Source organism: Rhinopithecus bieti, unplaced genomic scaffold (assembly GCF_001698545.2).
Source record: "Rhinopithecus bieti isolate Rb0 unplaced genomic scaffold, ASM169854v2 scaffold_18033, whole genome shotgun sequence".
NCBI lineage: Eukaryota > Metazoa > Chordata > Mammalia > Primates > Cercopithecidae > Rhinopithecus > Rhinopithecus bieti.
Genome location: NW_016808941.1, coordinates 75,908 through 93,522, shown reverse-complemented (window position 1 = coordinate 93,522; position 17,615 = coordinate 75,908). Strand labels below are relative to the sequence as shown.

The following is a 17,615-nucleotide window of genomic DNA, read 5'->3' as shown; positions in this document are numbered from 1 at the left end:
AAAAAAAAAAAAAAAAAAAGACAAATTCTTTCTCAATGGAAAGAAGCCATTGAATGATTTTAAGGAAAGGAAGGACATGATCAGGTATGTGTGTCACTTTGGCTACTGTGGAGAGAATAAGTGCAGCGTCTTATATTTACATTTAAGTTTCTTGACCGACGAAGCACATGCTTTCTATGTTTGTGTATCCTCCACAGCCCCTAGTATAAGAAGCCCCTGCTTTTACAGCATCCAAACCAGCTAGCCCTTCAGCCTCTGCTCAAACATGTCCAATACTGGGAAGCTCTCCAATTCTTTTTTTTCTTTTCCTTTTTTTTTTCTTTTTTGAGACAGAAGTCTCGTTCTGTCACCCAGGCTGGAGTGCAGTGGTGCGATCTCGGCTCACCGCAACGTCTGCCTCCCAGGTTCAAGGAATTCTTGTGCCTCAGTGTCCCGAGTAGCTGGGATTACAGGTGCCCACCACCACATCCAACTAATTTTTTTGTATTTTAGTAGAGATGGGGTTTCACCATGTTGGCCAGGCTAGTCTCGAACTCCTGGCCTCAAGTGATCCACCCACCTCAGCCTCCCAAAGTGTTGGGATTATAGGCGTGAGCCACTGTACCCAGCCGAGAAGTTTTTGGTTCAGCGCCATCCCTTCTGCCAGCTGGTCCTAATTTTCGTGTCTAAAACAGCATAAAACATGACGGGTTCTTTCCTTCAAAACAGTGTGAAGGAATAGTTTAAAGAAGGTCAAAGAGTTGGAAAAGTCTGGAACAAGACTACTGAATAAAATGGGAGTAGATGGCAGAGTGCAAACAGGGGAAGGGGAAGTAATGGTAGGTTGCAGGCCAGATTATAAGTGCTTGAGATAGGACTTTTCTTACTAGGCAATGGGAACTGTGTTTAAGTGTTTAAACAGGAAAGTAATACAATTAGAACTAGGTTTGAGGGAAAATTATTCTGGGAGTATAATATAGAATGGAGGAGAGAGAGAGAGAGAGATAACAGAGAACAGGAAGCTACTTCTACTACTACAGACAATAATTATAAAGGCCTGACATTGTATAAGGGCAATGAAGACATAAGAGATGTTGGATCCTTCAAAAGTGGAGAAAGACAAAAAAGAAATATATTGGAGCTTGAGGGGAGAAAATTTGACATCTGATTGGATGTAGAGTGAGAAAGGATCAAAGGCAAAGAAGCTGAGTTTTTTTCTGGAAGACATGGAAAAGGTGGGATATCAGCCATAATGCAGAATGATCTCAAGAATGTCCTCAAAAAGTTACGTCTTCTCCAGGTTAACTGTTGTTATTTCCTCAACCATTCTTCATCCAGCATAGTTTCCAGACCCTCCACTACCTCACCCTTGTAAACTCTAGTGCTCAGAATTAGTGGTGATGTCGTTTACTAAAATATAAGCTCCTTGATGTGGTTTTTGCTTCCTTCTCAAGGCGATCTGCACCCCTGTTAAGTCAACATTTATTGAATGTGCCAACTGGATATAGAGGTCTGACAGGACAAATCCGGACTCCGTAATTCTCAAATTTTGGCTCCTCAGGAACAAATGGGAGAAAAAAAAGAATACAAACTTTCTCCTTTCACATGCCCAAACATGCTAAAAACTGACCAACAAAACCATGAACCACTTCTGCAAAACACTAACATGTCAGAGGTTTCAAGATATACTTAACAGCCCAATAAAGCATCAAAGGGGACTGAAACTACAAGGTTCACTATTGCGAACTGGACACAAACCCAAGCTTCCAAGTCCATCTCTCCTCTAAGCCTCTGCTTGCAAATCCATCTACCTCCCTAGTGACAGGAAAATTGTCAAAAATTACAAATGACATTTTTTATTAATTTGGAAAGCTGAGAGGTGCTCAGTTTCTCAACCTGTATTGTTTATTTGGTTCTATTTGCTTATAGGCAGGAAAATATTGTAGAGACAGGAAACAAGTGGTAGCAACAGAGGATATTCTGCATGTAGTATAGACTACAAACGACTCAAATGAAGATATAAAAGGGAAAAGTTACAAAATAACATCCTGCCTATCAAATTTAGAAATGACGCTGGGTGCAGTGGCTCACTCCTGTAATTCCAGCAATTTGGGAGGCTGAGGCGGGTGGATCACTGGAAGTGAGGAGTTCAAGACCAGCCTGGCCAACATGGTGAAACCCCATCTCTACTAAAATACAAAAATTAGCCAGGCGTGGTGGCAGGCACCTGTAATCCCAGCTACTCAGGAGGCTGAGGCACAAGAATCGCTTGAATTTAGGAGGCGGAGGTTGCAGTGAGCTGAGATTGTGCCGCTGCACTCCAGCCTGGGTGACACAGTGAGATTCCATCTCAAAACAAAACAAAACAAACAAACAAACAAAAAACCTGGTCTAAAATGACTGGAATGAAAATGCCTTGATCTCACATCAAACTAAGAAAAAGTATTCACAGGATCTTGCCTTCTCACCTATTCCGGATCACCCAGCAGATCAGGGTAAAAGCCTCAAATAGGAGCTTCTCTATATCTTAAAGGAATTTCATATAGCATATTCAAATGAAAGATTAACAGAGTCTTTGGCTCCTGCAACCCATAAGCCAAAGTATATGTAAAGACCACCAAGACAAAATACCTCATCCAAAAAAACATGAGAATAAAGACACATTTGTACCTTTTCCCTGTTCTCCAGGTGGTGGGTACACTTGTTAAGAATAATCTTTTCCACTTAACAGAGATGCTATAACGCACTAACTAAAACACACACATTTTATGATGAAGTTTGACAACTTGAGTTAATGTAACCAATTGCTATGTTTTACCAGGTCAGTGGAGAGTCTGGATTCAAATGTTCTTCACGGTTGTCACACCCACAGGATCACAAACTCAACTGAATCTCCTTTAGGTCAAGTTTCTGTGGAAGAAACTCAGAAAATGGGACCTGGAGAAATACTCTTCTCATCTAAGTTGTCAAAACACCTATGGTCATTTTCAGTAACTGATAATCCCAGTGTAAAATATTAAAGTCCAAATTGTGTGTGTATATAAAATAAGTTTATTTACAATAAAGGTGGTACTTCAAAAATGCAGAGAAACGATGGATTATCTAACAAATGGTACTGAGGTAATTCATTAACATTTGGAAGAAACTAAGTTAGTACCCTACTTTACATCACAAATCAACTCCAGGCAAGTTAAGGTTTTAAATGCAAAAACAGGCCAGGCACAGTGGCTCTTGGCTGTAATCCCAGTGCGTTGAGAGGCCAAGGCAGGAAGATCACTTAAGGCTAGGAATTTGAGAGACCAGCCTGGGCAACACAGTGAGACCCCATCTCTACAAAAAAACCACAAAAATTAGCCATGCGTGGTAGCATGTGCCTGTGGTCCCAGCTACTTGGGAAGCTGAGGCAGGAGGATCACATGAGCCTAGGAGTTTAAGGTTGCGGTGATCTATGATTGCGCCACTGCACTCCAGCCTGGGTGACAAAGCCAGACCCTGTCTCTAAAAAAATAACAAATACAAAAACAAAAATATTAAATAACTAGAATAAAACTCAGATGGTATTTATTTGCCCTCGGGTAGGGAAAGCCCTTCTAAACCTCTGAGCACAGGCAAAATACACAAAACATTAATAGATTTGACCACATAAAAACATATAAAACATCTGTACATCAAGATAAAATTAAGAAAACAGGCTGGGCACGGTGGCTCACGCCTGTAATCCCAGCACTTTGGGAGGCTGAAGTGGACAGACCACTTGAGGCCAGGAGTTCGAGGCCGGCCTGGCCAACATGATGAAACCCCCTCTCTACTAAAAAATACAAAATCAGCCGAGTGTAGTGGTGCACGCCTGTAGTCCCAGCTACTCGGGAGGCTGAGGCAGGAGAATCGCTTGAACCTGGGAAGTGAAGGTTGCAGTGAGCTGAGATCGCACCACTGCACTCCAGCCTGGGTGACAGAGCAAGACTAAATCACAAAAAAAAAAAAAAAAGAAAGAAAGAAAGAAAGCAAACTATAAACTGGGAGAAGTCCTTGCAATATATATGACAAAGAATTAATATTCTAACCATATTAAAGATTTTATATATCAATAAGAACTGATGAACACACCCCAATAGAGAAATGGGGATAGAGTATAAACAGGCAATCCACACACACACAAAAATGACCAAGAAACACTTGCACACAAATGTTCAACCTCTATTATTAACAGAAGAAATACAGAATTAAAAATAACAAAATTAAAGAATAAACATTTTTAACCTATGCAAATTTGCAGAAATTGTCTTAAAGAATAATACTGGCCAATGTTAGTGAGATCTTGAAATAGACATTCTTATACTAGTCCAGTGGAAATGGAGGCTAATTTGGCGCAAATACATCAAAAGGCCTTAAGCCCATGTTCAACCCTTTGATCCAGTATTCCACCTTAAAAAAATCTATTCAGAGCATAATCAGAGATTTCAGCAAACTGTATACAGGATCTTAATGCAGAATGTTTTGTGTAATATCACAAAAACATTGAAATAATCTAAATTTCACCAACAGGAGAATGGTTTATACAAATTATGCGCACATACATGATGAAAGAAATATTATTTAACTATTAAAAACCACTTTTTCAAAAAATATATAGTGATTTACGAAAATGTTCATGACATATGTTAAGTTAACGGGAAGAACATAAAACTGCTTAAAGCCAATAATCTCATTCTTAAAACAGATAGATACAAACATATTATATGATATATGTAATATAAATATATAAAAGTTTAGAGGGAAATACACAGAAATATACACATACAACAGTGGTTATCTCTGGATATAGTTTTACAGATGATTTGAATTTACTTTACTTTGTATTTTTCTGTATTTTCCAATTTTCTACAAATCTAAATGTAATATACTTTTAAATGCAGAAGAAAAATATAATTTGAAGAGAATGGGAAAGCAGACTGAACATGATAGGCTCAAGGACAAAGCCAGGACACACATGCACTAGAAACTTCTCTCCACACTGCTCCTGGCTTCATTAATCATTTTCCTCTGGGACTATCCATTTAACCAGCTCCAGACAAGTCCAGTTAAACATATTATCACTATTATCACCCAGCCATCTTATCCAAAAGTAGACCAAAGAAGTTTTGTGAATGCCTTGCAGAAATCTAAATATAGTGCATCTACCATATTTCCCTAATCTACAACCCAGTTAACCCTGTCCATCAATAAAATTTGGTCAGGCTGACAAGACTTTTTTTTGTCCTTGGTGAACCAATAGTAGCTCCTAGTGCTCACCACTTCTTTGTCTGAATATGTACAAAACAACTCTTAATCTACCCTGGAATTTAACCCAAAATTTGCAAAATTCTCTCCTTTTTGAAAATCCAAAGGACGTCTACTTAGGCCCCTAATGTACACATTTATAAAAAATATGTTAATTTTCTTCTTTTGGTCTAGTCAAATTTTTTATCACTTAATTTCATCAAGTAGAAAGATCATAAAATCTCTAGGGCCTTTGCTTTTTTAGCACAGTGGTGCCATCCTGGCTCACTGCAACCTCCGCCTCCCGGATTCAAGAGATTCTCCTGCCTCAGCCTCCTGAGTAGCTGAGATTACAGGGGTGCACCACCACGCCTGGCTAATTTTTGTATTGTTAGTAGAGATGGTGTTTCACCATTTTGGCCAGGCCTGTCTCAAATTGCTGGGCTCAAGTGATTCATCCTTCTTGGCCTCCTAAAGTGCTGGAATTACAGGCATGAGCCACCACACCCAGCCTGCTTTTTTAAAGATACCTAAATTCAGCAAAAAATAAACAAAAGTCCATTTCACGAGGGGAAGACAAGACCCTCATAAAAGCAAGACTGTTACTAGCTCAAGACTCTGAGTCTTGGCTGGGGTGGTGGCTCAAAGCCTGTAATCCCAGCACTGTTGGAGGCGGAGGCAGGGGAATCACTTGAGCTCAGGAGTTCAAGACCAGCCTGGGCAACATGGCAAAACCCAGTCTCTACAAAAAAATACCAAAATTAGCAGAGTGTGGTAGTACGTACCTGTAGTCCCAGCTACTTGGCAGGCTGATGTGGGAGGATCACTTGAGCTCAGGAAATTGAGGCTACAGTGAGCCATGATCATACCACTGCACTCCAGCCTGGGTGACAAAGCAAGACAAAAGAAAAGAGAAAGAAAAGAGAAAGGCAAGAGAAAGGCAAGAGAAAGGCAAGGCAAGGCAAAAGAAAAGAGAACGGAAGGCAGGAAGGCAGGAAGGAAGTAAGGAAGGAAATAAAAGTCTACACTGGGTGCAGTACCTGTAACCTTAGCACTTTGGGAAACTGAGGTGGAAGGACTCCTTGAGCCCAGGAGTTCAAGACCAGCCTGGGCAACATAGTAAGACCTTGTCTCTATATAAAAAAATAAAATTAAAATTAAAATTAAAAAAGGGGCTGAGTGCAGTGGCTCACCCTTGTAATCCCAGCACTTTGGGAGGCCAAGGTGGGTGGATCACTTGAGTCCAAGAGTTCAAGACCAGCCTGGGCAATACAACAAGACCCCATCCCTAATTTAAACAATAAAAAAGAGTCCAGGTACAAATAGGAACTTGTAAATTGAATTCACAACTCACTACCACTTATCTGACACAGAATTTGAGTTAGACATTAGTGATCATTTTGCACAGTCTCCTCATTTTATATATTAAAAAATTGAGTCCCTAAGAGGATGGTTGACTAGTCTAAGATCATTCAGTTTTTTTAAGTCAGACCCCGGGCCCTTGGCCCCTCTGCAAAGTTTTTTTATATATNTATATACATTCTTACATAAAAGGAACAAAACCAATATATTTTACAAAAAACAATTACCCTATTGTGGAATATAAGACTAAAGCTTTAAACAAAGGAATAGTGTCAATATCAGAGTCAAGATTTCAACAAGCAACATATTAAACAAAAGAGAAATCCTAAAAAGCTACAATTAAGTAAGAAATAACTCATTCTCAGGCTTGGCACAGTGGCTCATGCCTGTAATCCCAGCACTTTGGGAGGCTGAGGCAGGTGGATCACCTGAGGTCAGGAGTTCGAGACCAGCCTGGCCAACATGATGAAACCTCATCTCTACTAGATATAAAAAATTTGCTGGGCGTGGTGGCGCATGCCTGTAATCCCAGCTACTTGGAAGGCTGAGGCAGGACAATCACTTGCACCCAGGAAGCAGAGGTTGCAGTGAGCTGAGGTTGCGCCATTGCACTCCAGACTGGGCAACAAAAGTGAAACTCTGTCTCAAAAAAAAATTTAAAACAAAGAAATAACTAATTCTCATTACTGCTATTCTAATAATTCTACCCTATCAGAAAGAAGTGATGTTTTACGGACACCAAAGCTCCTAGGATTTTGCCTCAAACCATCTAACGAAGACAAGAAAGCACCTGACCAGCTAAATACAGAGTGCTTTACTAAATCTAGCACCATGTCCTTGGGTTACATGGAATAAAGAAAAGCCCAAAACAAACACACACATATGAAGTTCAGCTCCAGGGGGCAAAACTGAAAAGAAAACTTAATTTTTTTTTCTCTTCTAAGTATATAGAACAGGGCTGGGCCTAAAAGGGTGTAGCTACTTTTTTAAAAGCCAGGCAGTTCCTCAAAATCTAAACACTAAGTTACCTATGACCTAGCAATTCTATTCCTAAGTATATATCATCTAAGAAAACTGAAAACATGTTCACATAAAAACTTGTATATGAATGTTCATAGCAGCAGTATTCACAATAGTCAAAAGGTGGAAACAACCCAAACGTCTATCAACTCAAGAATGGATAGACAAAATGTGGCATAACCATAGTATGAAATATTGTTCAACCATAAAAAGTAATCAAGTGGCCGGGTACGGTGGCTCGCACCTGTAATCCCAGCACTTTGGGAGGCTGGGAGGCCGAGGTGGGTGGATCACCTGAGGTCAAGAGTTTGAGACCAGCCAGGCTAACATGGTGAAATCCCATTGCTACCAAAAATACAAAAAATAGCTGGGCATGGTGGTGCACATCTGTAGTCCCAGCTACTCAGGAGGCTGAGGTAGGAGAATCTCTTGAACCTGGGAGGCGGAGGTTGCAGTGAGCTGAGATCACGCCACTGCACTCCAGCCTGGGTGACAGAGTAAGACTCCGTCTCAAAAAAAAAAAAAAAAAAAAAAAAGAAAAGGAATTAAAAGGAATTAAGTACTAATACATGCTATAACACACATGAATCTTGAAAACATTATGCTAAGTGAAAAAAGCCAAGCACAAAAATGCATGATTTTCATTTATTGAACTTGGCAAAATAGGCAACTTTATGAAAACAGGAAAGTAGACTGGTAGTTCCAGGGCTAGGGGATGGCGGCGGAATGAGGGGAGTGGATTGCTAATGGGGTCAGGCTTTCTTTTTGGTGAATATGTTCTAATAATTGATTGTGGTGACAGTTGCACAACTCTAAAATTATAAAATTGTTGTACCCTTTAAATGAGTGCGTTGTAGCATGTGAATTATATCTCAATCAGCAATTTTTTGTTAAAAAGGTAGGCCCCTGGCCGGGCATGGTGGCTCACGCCTATAATTCCAGCACTTTGGGAGGCCGAGGCGAGCGGATTACCTGAGGTCAGGAGTTCAAGACCAGTCTGGCCAACATGGTGAAACCTCGTCTCTACAAAAATATAAAAATTAGCCGGGCATGATGGCGGGTGCCTGTAATCCCAGCTACTTGGGAGGATGAGGGAGGAGAATCCCTTGAACCTGGGAGGCGGAGGCTGCAGTGAGTCGAGATTGTGCCACTGTACTCCAGCCTGGGTGACAAAGCGAGAATCTGTCTCAAAAAAAAAAAAAAAAAAGTGGGCCCTATCATTTTTATCAGATCAGCATTCCTGAGCTAAAATTATCTATGCCCAAAGCCTTAAACCCCTCCAGCACACAAAGCAGTCAGAGTGAGAAGCTGTTATCTTCCTGGTTCTTTCTAGTTGCCTAATAACATAGCTGGCTTGCTCTGGTCTCAAGTCAATTTGGAAACAGAGAGAGAATCAAGAGAATCAAATCAGGGGACCAAGCAAAACAAAAGTGAACAGCAAACAATAAGCACATGAAAAATGCGCAACATTAGCCATGGGGGAAAATTCAAATCAAAACCACAATTAGATACCACCTCACACCTACCAGGATGGCTAGAATCAAAAAGACTGACAACAACAAGTGTTGGGGATGATGCGGAGAAATTGGAACCTTTACACACTACTGGTGGGAATGTAAAATGTTGCAGCCTAAATGTGGAAAGCAGTCTGGCCATTATACCAAAGGTCAGAGTTGTCATATGATCCAGCAGTTCCACTCACACGTATATATACTCAAGAGAAATATAAACATGTCCATGCAAAAACTTGCACACAGATGTTCACAGAGCATTATTCATAACAGCAAAAAAGTGGAAACAACCCAAATGTCCATCAAACGATAAACAAAATGTGGTATATCCATATAATGACATATTATTCAGCTATAAAAAGGAATGAAGTATTGATACATGTACAACACTGATGAAACTTGACAATATTATGCTAAGTGAGAGAAGCCAGTCACATATTATATGAATCTAGTTATATGCAATGTCCAGATTGCAAATCCATAGAGACAAAAAGTATAATAGATTAGTGGTTGCTTAGACATGAGGGGGATGGGGAGATGAAGGGTGACAGCTAAAGTGTACAGGGGTGATTAAAATTCTAAAATCAATTGTGGTAATGGTTGCATAACTCTGTGAACATTCTAAAAACCACTGAAGCTCTTAAATGAGTGAATCTAAGGTCATAAAAAATGAATGACAAATACAACTCCATTTCACTTGAAGAATTGAAAAATGCTTGCTTATTCCATTAATATCCTTAAGCCTGCACACATTTACTATTAAGTCAGGTAAACCAACTCCCATCTTTTGGCTCCTCCTGGGGTTCCCCCAACAGTATCATTCCCTGGTAGTCTTCCCGAATCCACTTTCCTACTGCAGGAGAAGGGATCTCCCTCAGGCTTCCCAGCAGGCCATCTACCCTCAAGTTACTTCTTCCTTTGGGGCAGGAGTTCACGGTCATCAAAACTAAAAAGTTGAGATTTGGGAGTTCTTTCCCCCCGAGACGGAGTCTCGGCTCTGTCACCAGGCTGGAGTGTAGTGGCACAATCTCAGCTCACTGCAACCTCCACCTCCCGAGTTCAAGCGATTCTCCTGCCTCAGCCTCCTGAGTAGCTGGTACTACAGGCACATACCACCACACCCAGCTAATTTTTGTATTTTTAGTAGAGATGGAGTTTCACCATGTTGGCCAGGATGGTCTCGATCTCTTGACCTTGTGATCCACCCGCCTTGGCCTCTCAAAGTGTTGGGATTACAGGCGTGACGGCCATCGCGCCCGGCCTAAGAGTTCATTTATACTCCATTTGTTGACAGCTTCTGGCACTTGAAGAATCTCAGAGTGGTATCTTCTGTTGTAGCCAGATGTATCTGGGTGGGCAGATAGTTGTGGCCTAGTGACAAAAGCCCTGGACTCAAAAAAGTCTCCAGAAATCTGTACTCAAACTTTTATTCTGTCCCTTACAGACTGTGTGACCCTGAGCAAGTCACTCAACCACTCTGACCCTCACTCTCCTCATTTGTAAAATGGGGATAACACCACCTGATCCACAGGGATATTCTGAAGATTAGTGCTTACAAAAGTATCTGAAACAGAGATAATAATTCAACAAACTATTTGCCAGGCTCCATACTAGGGGCTGGGGACACAAAGATAAATGTAATACCAGCTGCCTTCAAATTGTTCACAGTGTATAAACGCTGTTGATAGGAAATCATTTTCTTTCTTCCTTACCTTGCCTTCTTTTAGGATGGCAGTAGGAATTTCAGAACTTTGATTCTCTGCCTTGGTATACTCTCAACTTTGTGCTTTCAATGCTGATAGGATAGCAGTTACGTTTACATCCTTCATTCTCAAAAACGGGGAGATGGAATGGTTACTTAAATGTTATGGGGAAAATATCCTTTATGCTTTCAAGTTATTATCATCACTGATTTCTAACTCTTCCAGGCCTTACCCAAAGGTGTTTCCATGGTAAAAGTATGGTTATTCACACTTTAAAATAACTTACAGAAATACTCCCATTCTCTCTCACTTCTTGTACCCCAAAGCCTGCCTGGATTTACATTCCCGAAAAGACTGGTCACAAAGGATCATTTCCCAGTTAGGCTACCTTAATGACCAATTTCTCGCTCACCTCCTGTTTTGAGATCAGTTTCTACTCTAAAACGAAAGGGCTTTCAAGAAAATATTAGATCAGTTTATAAACAGAGGTTGACATAAAGTCACTACAGGGAAAATGTAGATCTCAAAATGTTCTAACACATAACCCATCCTTCCCTTGGTGGGACAATTCCACAAGTCACAGAAAAATATTTTTCATTTTAGAATAGATTTTAAGAGAGCCTGTGCTGAGAGCCAGTTCTTTAAATGTTCAATTGAATTTTAAGCAGTATTATACATGTCCAAGAACATCATGCTATTTTTAGCTAACAGGTAGGGTTGCTGTGTCTACAACCATTTGGAGCAATCAGGAATGAAACCATTAAATAGCATCTCTCACTGTGGTATCTTATCATTTAGCACTTCTATTTCTATTTTAATATTTTCCAAAGCCTCATAAAAAACACCTGTAAAGCACCCATGCTAGGCACAATACAAAGTTCAAATAGAAAGAAACAGTTCCTATACTTCATTATGGGTTAAACCCACATTAAGCAAACCAGATATATTAAAGAATCTTGGCTGGGCATCTCATGCCTGTAATCCCAGTGCTTTGGGACGTCGAGGTGGGAGGATCACTTGGGCCAGGAGTTCGAGGCCAGCCTGGGCAACATAGTGAGACCCTGTTTCTATAAATAAATTAACAAATAAAAAAAAAAGAATCTCACAGAGCATTCTCAAGTTGCCACCAACCTCCTAAGTGTCCAGGGGAGGAACATTAGGAAGCAATTGTCCTAAACCCATCATCTTTTTAATGCTTGCACACCTTTTATGTATCAAAAGAGGGGTAAGGAAAATGTTCTAGGCCGGGAGCGGTGATCCCAGCACTTTGGGAGGCAGAGGTGGGTGGACTGCTTGAGCTCAGAAGTTCAAGACCAGCCTAGGCAACATGGCAAACCCCCATCTCTACTAAAAATACAAAATTAGGCTGGGCATGGTAGCTCACATCTGTAATCCCAGCACTTTGGGAGGCCAAGGCAGGAAGAATGCTTGAGCCCAGGAGTTCAAGACCAACCTGGGCAACATGGTGAAACCCCATCTCTACAAAAAATACAAAAATTAGCCAGGCGTAGTGGCGCACACCTATAGTCCCAGCTACTCAGGAGGCTGAGGTGGGAGGATGGCTTGAGTCTGAGAGGCGCAGGTTACAGCAAGCCGAGATCGTGCTACTGCACTCCAGCCTGGGCGACAGAGCCTGACACTGTCTCACGCACACACAAAAAAAGTTCTAAAACTTACTGTGGTGATGGAGGCACAACCATACCTAAAAGCCACTGAAATATATACCTAAATGAAGGAACTGTACGGTAAATGACTTCTATCTCAACACCATTTTAAAAAGGAGACAAATTGTCTTACTCTGATTGTTCTAATTAGTCAAACCTATTTTTTAAGCTCTCATGCTAAAGGCTATCTAGGTAAAGGCTGCACTGGTTTGGCAAGGGCGCCTCAGAGGCCACCATGGAGATCACTCTAACCTTCCCCTGCATGTCCATCTTTCTTTCCCTTACATTCTTCCTAATCTCTCCTCTGTTATTTCCCCAGTCTCCTTCTTGCTGCTCCTCCACTTTTAACTAGGTGTTAGGTTCCTCAGATGTTCACAAGCATGGTCTGTCCCAACTAGTAGACCTCAGGATTAAGCTGATTTGCTGACCCTCTGATGCTGACCTTCGGTAACTTTCCCTTCTTAGGCAAGTTATATCTTGGTTCTCTTGTCATTGTTTCAGTATGGGGAATTGGACCACTTGATCCTTTCCAGCTCTCACATTCACATGAAGAAAAAAAATTCAAGTAATGAACACTTACTTGGCCAATCACATGCAAAGTCTCTTGCTAACCGACATACATGTATTTGGATCATTCATTTTGTAAATACCCACCGTGATGCAATCCTCTGAAGAACCACACTTATTTATAAATTGATCAACATGGAGTCCTTATTTTTAAAAACTAGCACTTTATCAAAGAAAATTTAGAGCCCAACACAGAATGCTTGACAGTCCCTCTGGACCAGTCTCCAGGGATCTGTTTTCAAAGGGGGGAAAAAAAAAAAGCTTTTGCATGTTGAGGACTTGTTGGATTTACCAAACCAAAGGAGGAAGTAAGATTGATTGGGGTGGCAGAGCCTTAACAACAGTGGTTCACCTAAATCCTAAAAGAAGAAAGGCCTTATTTGGCAAGTGGTAGAAAGAACTAGCATAAAACAGCACCTCAACCTACATTATAAACTCTCAGAAATATGCTCAGAGAGCAATAAACACTGCAGGAATCCCCCTTACCCTGGACAACTTGCAGCTTTTTATGCAAACCAGTTGCATTCCCCCAACAAGTCACAGAAATATGTAGTCACTAGTATCCAGCATACCCCCACCACACACATTCACAGTATTGTTTCCATGTGCCCAACATCAGAGAGCAAAACCGAAAGAAACATCAATTTCTCCTACAACATACACACACAAATATGCAAGAAAAACCATTTCCTTTGCAGAACCTGTGTTGTCTAAGTTGTGGGCATGAAATGCATAAATATTAGTTGCTAATAAAAATCAGACGGTTTGCTCTGTACTGGAAAGCGAACAGCACACACATAAATCATAAAAAAACAATAACCCTAAGGTGCGTTCCTCATCAGTAAGCTGAAAACCAAACAAGGAGAGAAATGACTCAAAGTGTCCATGTGAATCCCTCTTTCCCATTACCTCAGACCAACAAGCTCTCTCTCTTGTGAGTTACCTCCTTACACTTCTGTCTTCGATCAGAAGAGCCTCGTGGAAAAGGTCGCAGGCTCTCTCTTCTTTCCCTTCAGGCTCTTGAGGCACTGAAGGAGCATGGGGGGAGGGGAACGGAAAGGACAAAGGTAGGCGCTTTCCATCCCTCTCAGCTTGGCGACAGGGCTCCCAGCCTCTCCCCCTCTCACCGCGGAAATAGAGCACCTGCCAGGGAGAGGTCGGTCCCTTCCACCTTAGTAACCGGCCCACAGGGCCTAGGTGTCCCAGGAGCCCAGGCGCGGCAGCCCTAGGCGACAAAGGGGAGGAGGCGAAAGAAGTCGGGAATGGTACGAATACCTTGCAAACAAAAGGGAGGGGGCAGAATACCAAGCCGTTCGCGGCTGTTCTCAGAGGTGGCCAGGTTGGGTGGAGAAATGGGTTTTGGGGGAGGGGAAGATTTAGAAAATTCCTCTGGGGCAAGGGATTAGGGAGCTGCTTGGGGCGCAGCAGCCGGCAGGAAGGGGCTGAGACAGGACAGAGGCCCTGAGGCAAGAAGGGGCACAGCTCGCGGTGGGGAGAGGTGACGGCCAAGAGGTGAAGGCCAGACTGGGCCCAGTGTGGGGTGAGCGGGAGCAGAGCCCCGCGCGGCGCTCCGAGGGGCCCTGAGGAGGGTCTCAGGAGGCTGGGGGCACGCAACGAAGGCATTCGGGGAGAGGGCAGAGTTGGGGACGCAGTGTTGGAAAAGAGGCTGAGAACAGAGCCATAGAGAGGTTAGGGGGGACTGCGAGGGGCCTGACCCCGTCCGCCCCACCTCACCTGGCGCCGGGTCGGAGTCCAGGTCTAGTACTGAGAAAACGCCAGCTCCAGCCAGTCCCTCCGTCCCGCGCGGGAGACCACGGACACAAAGCGGGGCGCGCGGGAGGAGGGGAGGAGAGAGGAGGGGGAAGGAGGGAGGAGGAGGAGGAGACGCCTGAGGCGCGCGAGTGGGGGAAGGAGGGGCACCCGCCGCCCTCCTCCTGGGTCAGGGGGCGGGGCATGCGGCTGGAGGCCGCGCTCAGCCGGCCAATGGCCACTCCACCCGCCCGCAGGCTAGGGCGCGCCTTCCCGCGGCTCACCTCGGCACCTGGGCCTCGGTTGGCCCCAGCCAATCAAACGCCTTTATTTGCAAGGACCAGCCCCGCCCATTCGCCCCAGCCAAGGGCTGCTCACTGAGAATACAAAGAAGGCCCCCCGGAGGGGAGGGAGTAGACTCCAGCTCGCCTATCCCAAGGGCATGGTATCACCTTTTCAGCGCGTTTATGGGTCTTTCACGGTCATCTTGAGGGGAGGGGAGTGGGGGTCACAGAGGTTTGGCCCAAGATCACTTAAGAGGTCGGATCTCTTCTACCTGAGGTCCTTCTAACCAAGAGCTGCTCTCCTCTTCCAGGGAACACAGTTCCCTGTCTTCTCCTGTGGGCCCTCCGCCCCCTCCTCTTTTTCCAATCGCCCTAATCTTTGGATGCTGCTTCCCGTAGGCTGCTGCCCACTACTGGCCTTCTCCTGCACTGCAGCCCACATCAGCAGGCTCTGAGCACAGCCTTAATTGATGCTTCCAAGCCGCCCAAACCAACCCCTATCCAGAAGGAAAAGGAGAGAGGAAGAGGTTACTGCCCTAGGGTAGAAGGGACCTGGTCAAGTGGCTTTGTTACCTAGGATGGCAAAAAGCCAACACGTAATGTAAGTCTAACTCCCCCACATCATCTCTTCCCACCTTCCCTTCTCCTACCTTCAGGTCTGTACTGGGCCACAATGGTGACTGACTGGCCGGCCCGTTTCAGAGCAGCTGCAGCCTGCTCATGAGTTGCATTCCTCAGATTCACTCCATTCACCTGTCCAAAGAGAGAAGCTGTGAGCCACCCCAAAAGCAAGAAAGGGGGTCCTCTGCACTAGCAGTTAGGTGAGGGAAATGGGTACCCCACCCCTAAGCCTGCTTAGATGCCTTTCCCAATATTCCAACCTTGCCCCTAAAACAAGGCCTAAAGGATACGACATCTCTAGTGTAATAATTATCTTCTTAAAGGTCGAATGCCAATCAGGGTTAAGATCCAAGAGGCATTCATTTCCTCCTCAAAGATAAGTCTGGTCCTGGTCCCTGTCACTAAGGATGTCTACAAAAACAAGATAAGTTTTCTCCAGTCCTTAGCCCTCCCCTCATCTCAAGAAGCATTCCTCGGAGGAAGTAAGGTCTCTCGCTCTCCAGTTTACACTGACACAGTTCCCATCCTCCCACCTCTCCTTTGTCTCCTCACCGATAAGATCCGGTCTCCCCTGCGCAGCTCCCCACTCAGGTCAGCTGGGCCTCCTGCCAGGATGAAGGAGACAAAAATGCCTTCTCCATCCTCTCCTCCTACGATGTTGAAGCCCAGGCCTGTGGAACCTTTGTGCAGGATGATCTTGCGGGGCTCTCTGGTGGGAAAGGAGTGGAGGAGTAAGGACTAGGTAGATACGGAGTGTTGTCCTTTGAGGGCCAGCCTGGAACAAGGTCCATACTTGCTGTAGGGAGTAAGGATGCGGTTCCCTGTGTATGATACGCAGAGCCTCCCTTTGTCTCCTGAAACCTGCTTGGCTGCTGTTCTGTCAGGTGCCAAGTTTCAGTTCCTCTTCCCTCCCTTCTTTCCAAGGGCTTGCAGTCAACTTCCCAGTGGACAGTCCCCTACTCTCTCGGGTCAACAAATTCCTACCCTGAACTTCAGAGACCAAATCTCAGAGCCCACTCACTGGTCCTCTTCCTTCCCAGATACTCCTGTCCTACCAATCCCTGTGATGGACCCTGGACCACAAGAACAGGAAGCAGTTAGGGGCAGTGGAGTCACCCTGGGGTTGACTGCACTCATCATCCACACGAAGTGCACACTCACTTCACAGATACTCTTCTGCAGTCTCAAAATTTCACCCATCAACTATGACCCCTCCTACCTGCTACCCCAACAACATATTTAATCAGCAGCTAACACTATGTAGTCCCAGGGGGTTGCAGCGCCTGGGTTCTTAGGGGGACCCCAGGTTCCCAAAAGGAGTTTAGAAGCCAAACTGAAGAGAGCAGACAAGCACATGAAAAATGCGAGTAAAACTAACCACATCTAACGAAGCCCTCTGTAAAAGGTCACAGTGCCATCAGCCCAACTCCCAGGGCACGTTCCCGGCCCACCGCCTTCACTTGTTACAAGCATCTTTCCTCGGAAGAGCCCAAAGCCCCAAGCAAGACTCTTCCTTTCTTGCTCCCAGTCTCAGGGGCGAGACTCCCTCCCTGAGTTCCGGATGCCCTTGCTCCTAGCCCTCCACTCCTACCTGGCATCCCCTCCGGGCCGCAGGGACCGGAGCGGCCAGGCCCACCTCTGCGAAGCCCTCCTCCAGGCCGAAGCGGAGGCGGAGCCCAAGCCCGTGGCCAAGCCGGGACCCTTGGAGAACTTGCGGGCCCTCTCCATAGCTCCTCTGTCTCTCCCCCGGCCGCCTACCCTTCCGGCTCCACTGCTGCCTGCCCGCCAGCCTCCCGGGCCCCACCCTGCAAACCTGTCCCCGGAACCCCGGCCGGCCCGACCAGTTCCAGGCCCCGCGCAGCCGCCGCCGCCGCCGCCGCCGCCGCCGCCGCCGCC

General features: G+C 44.5%; 1 protein-coding gene across 1 annotated transcript in view; it reads right to left on the bottom strand.

The window, feature by feature from the left end:
* The window catches only part of DLG3 (discs large MAGUK scaffold protein 3), a 57,186-nt gene that overhangs the window by 31,619 nt on the left and 7,952 nt on the right, over positions 1 to 17,615 (bottom strand). The window contains 2 exon segments of the mRNA XM_017887901.1: positions 15,749 to 15,851; positions 16,272 to 16,428. Of these exon segments, the coding sequence (XP_017743390.1) occupies positions 15,749 to 15,851; positions 16,272 to 16,428 (260 nt within the window).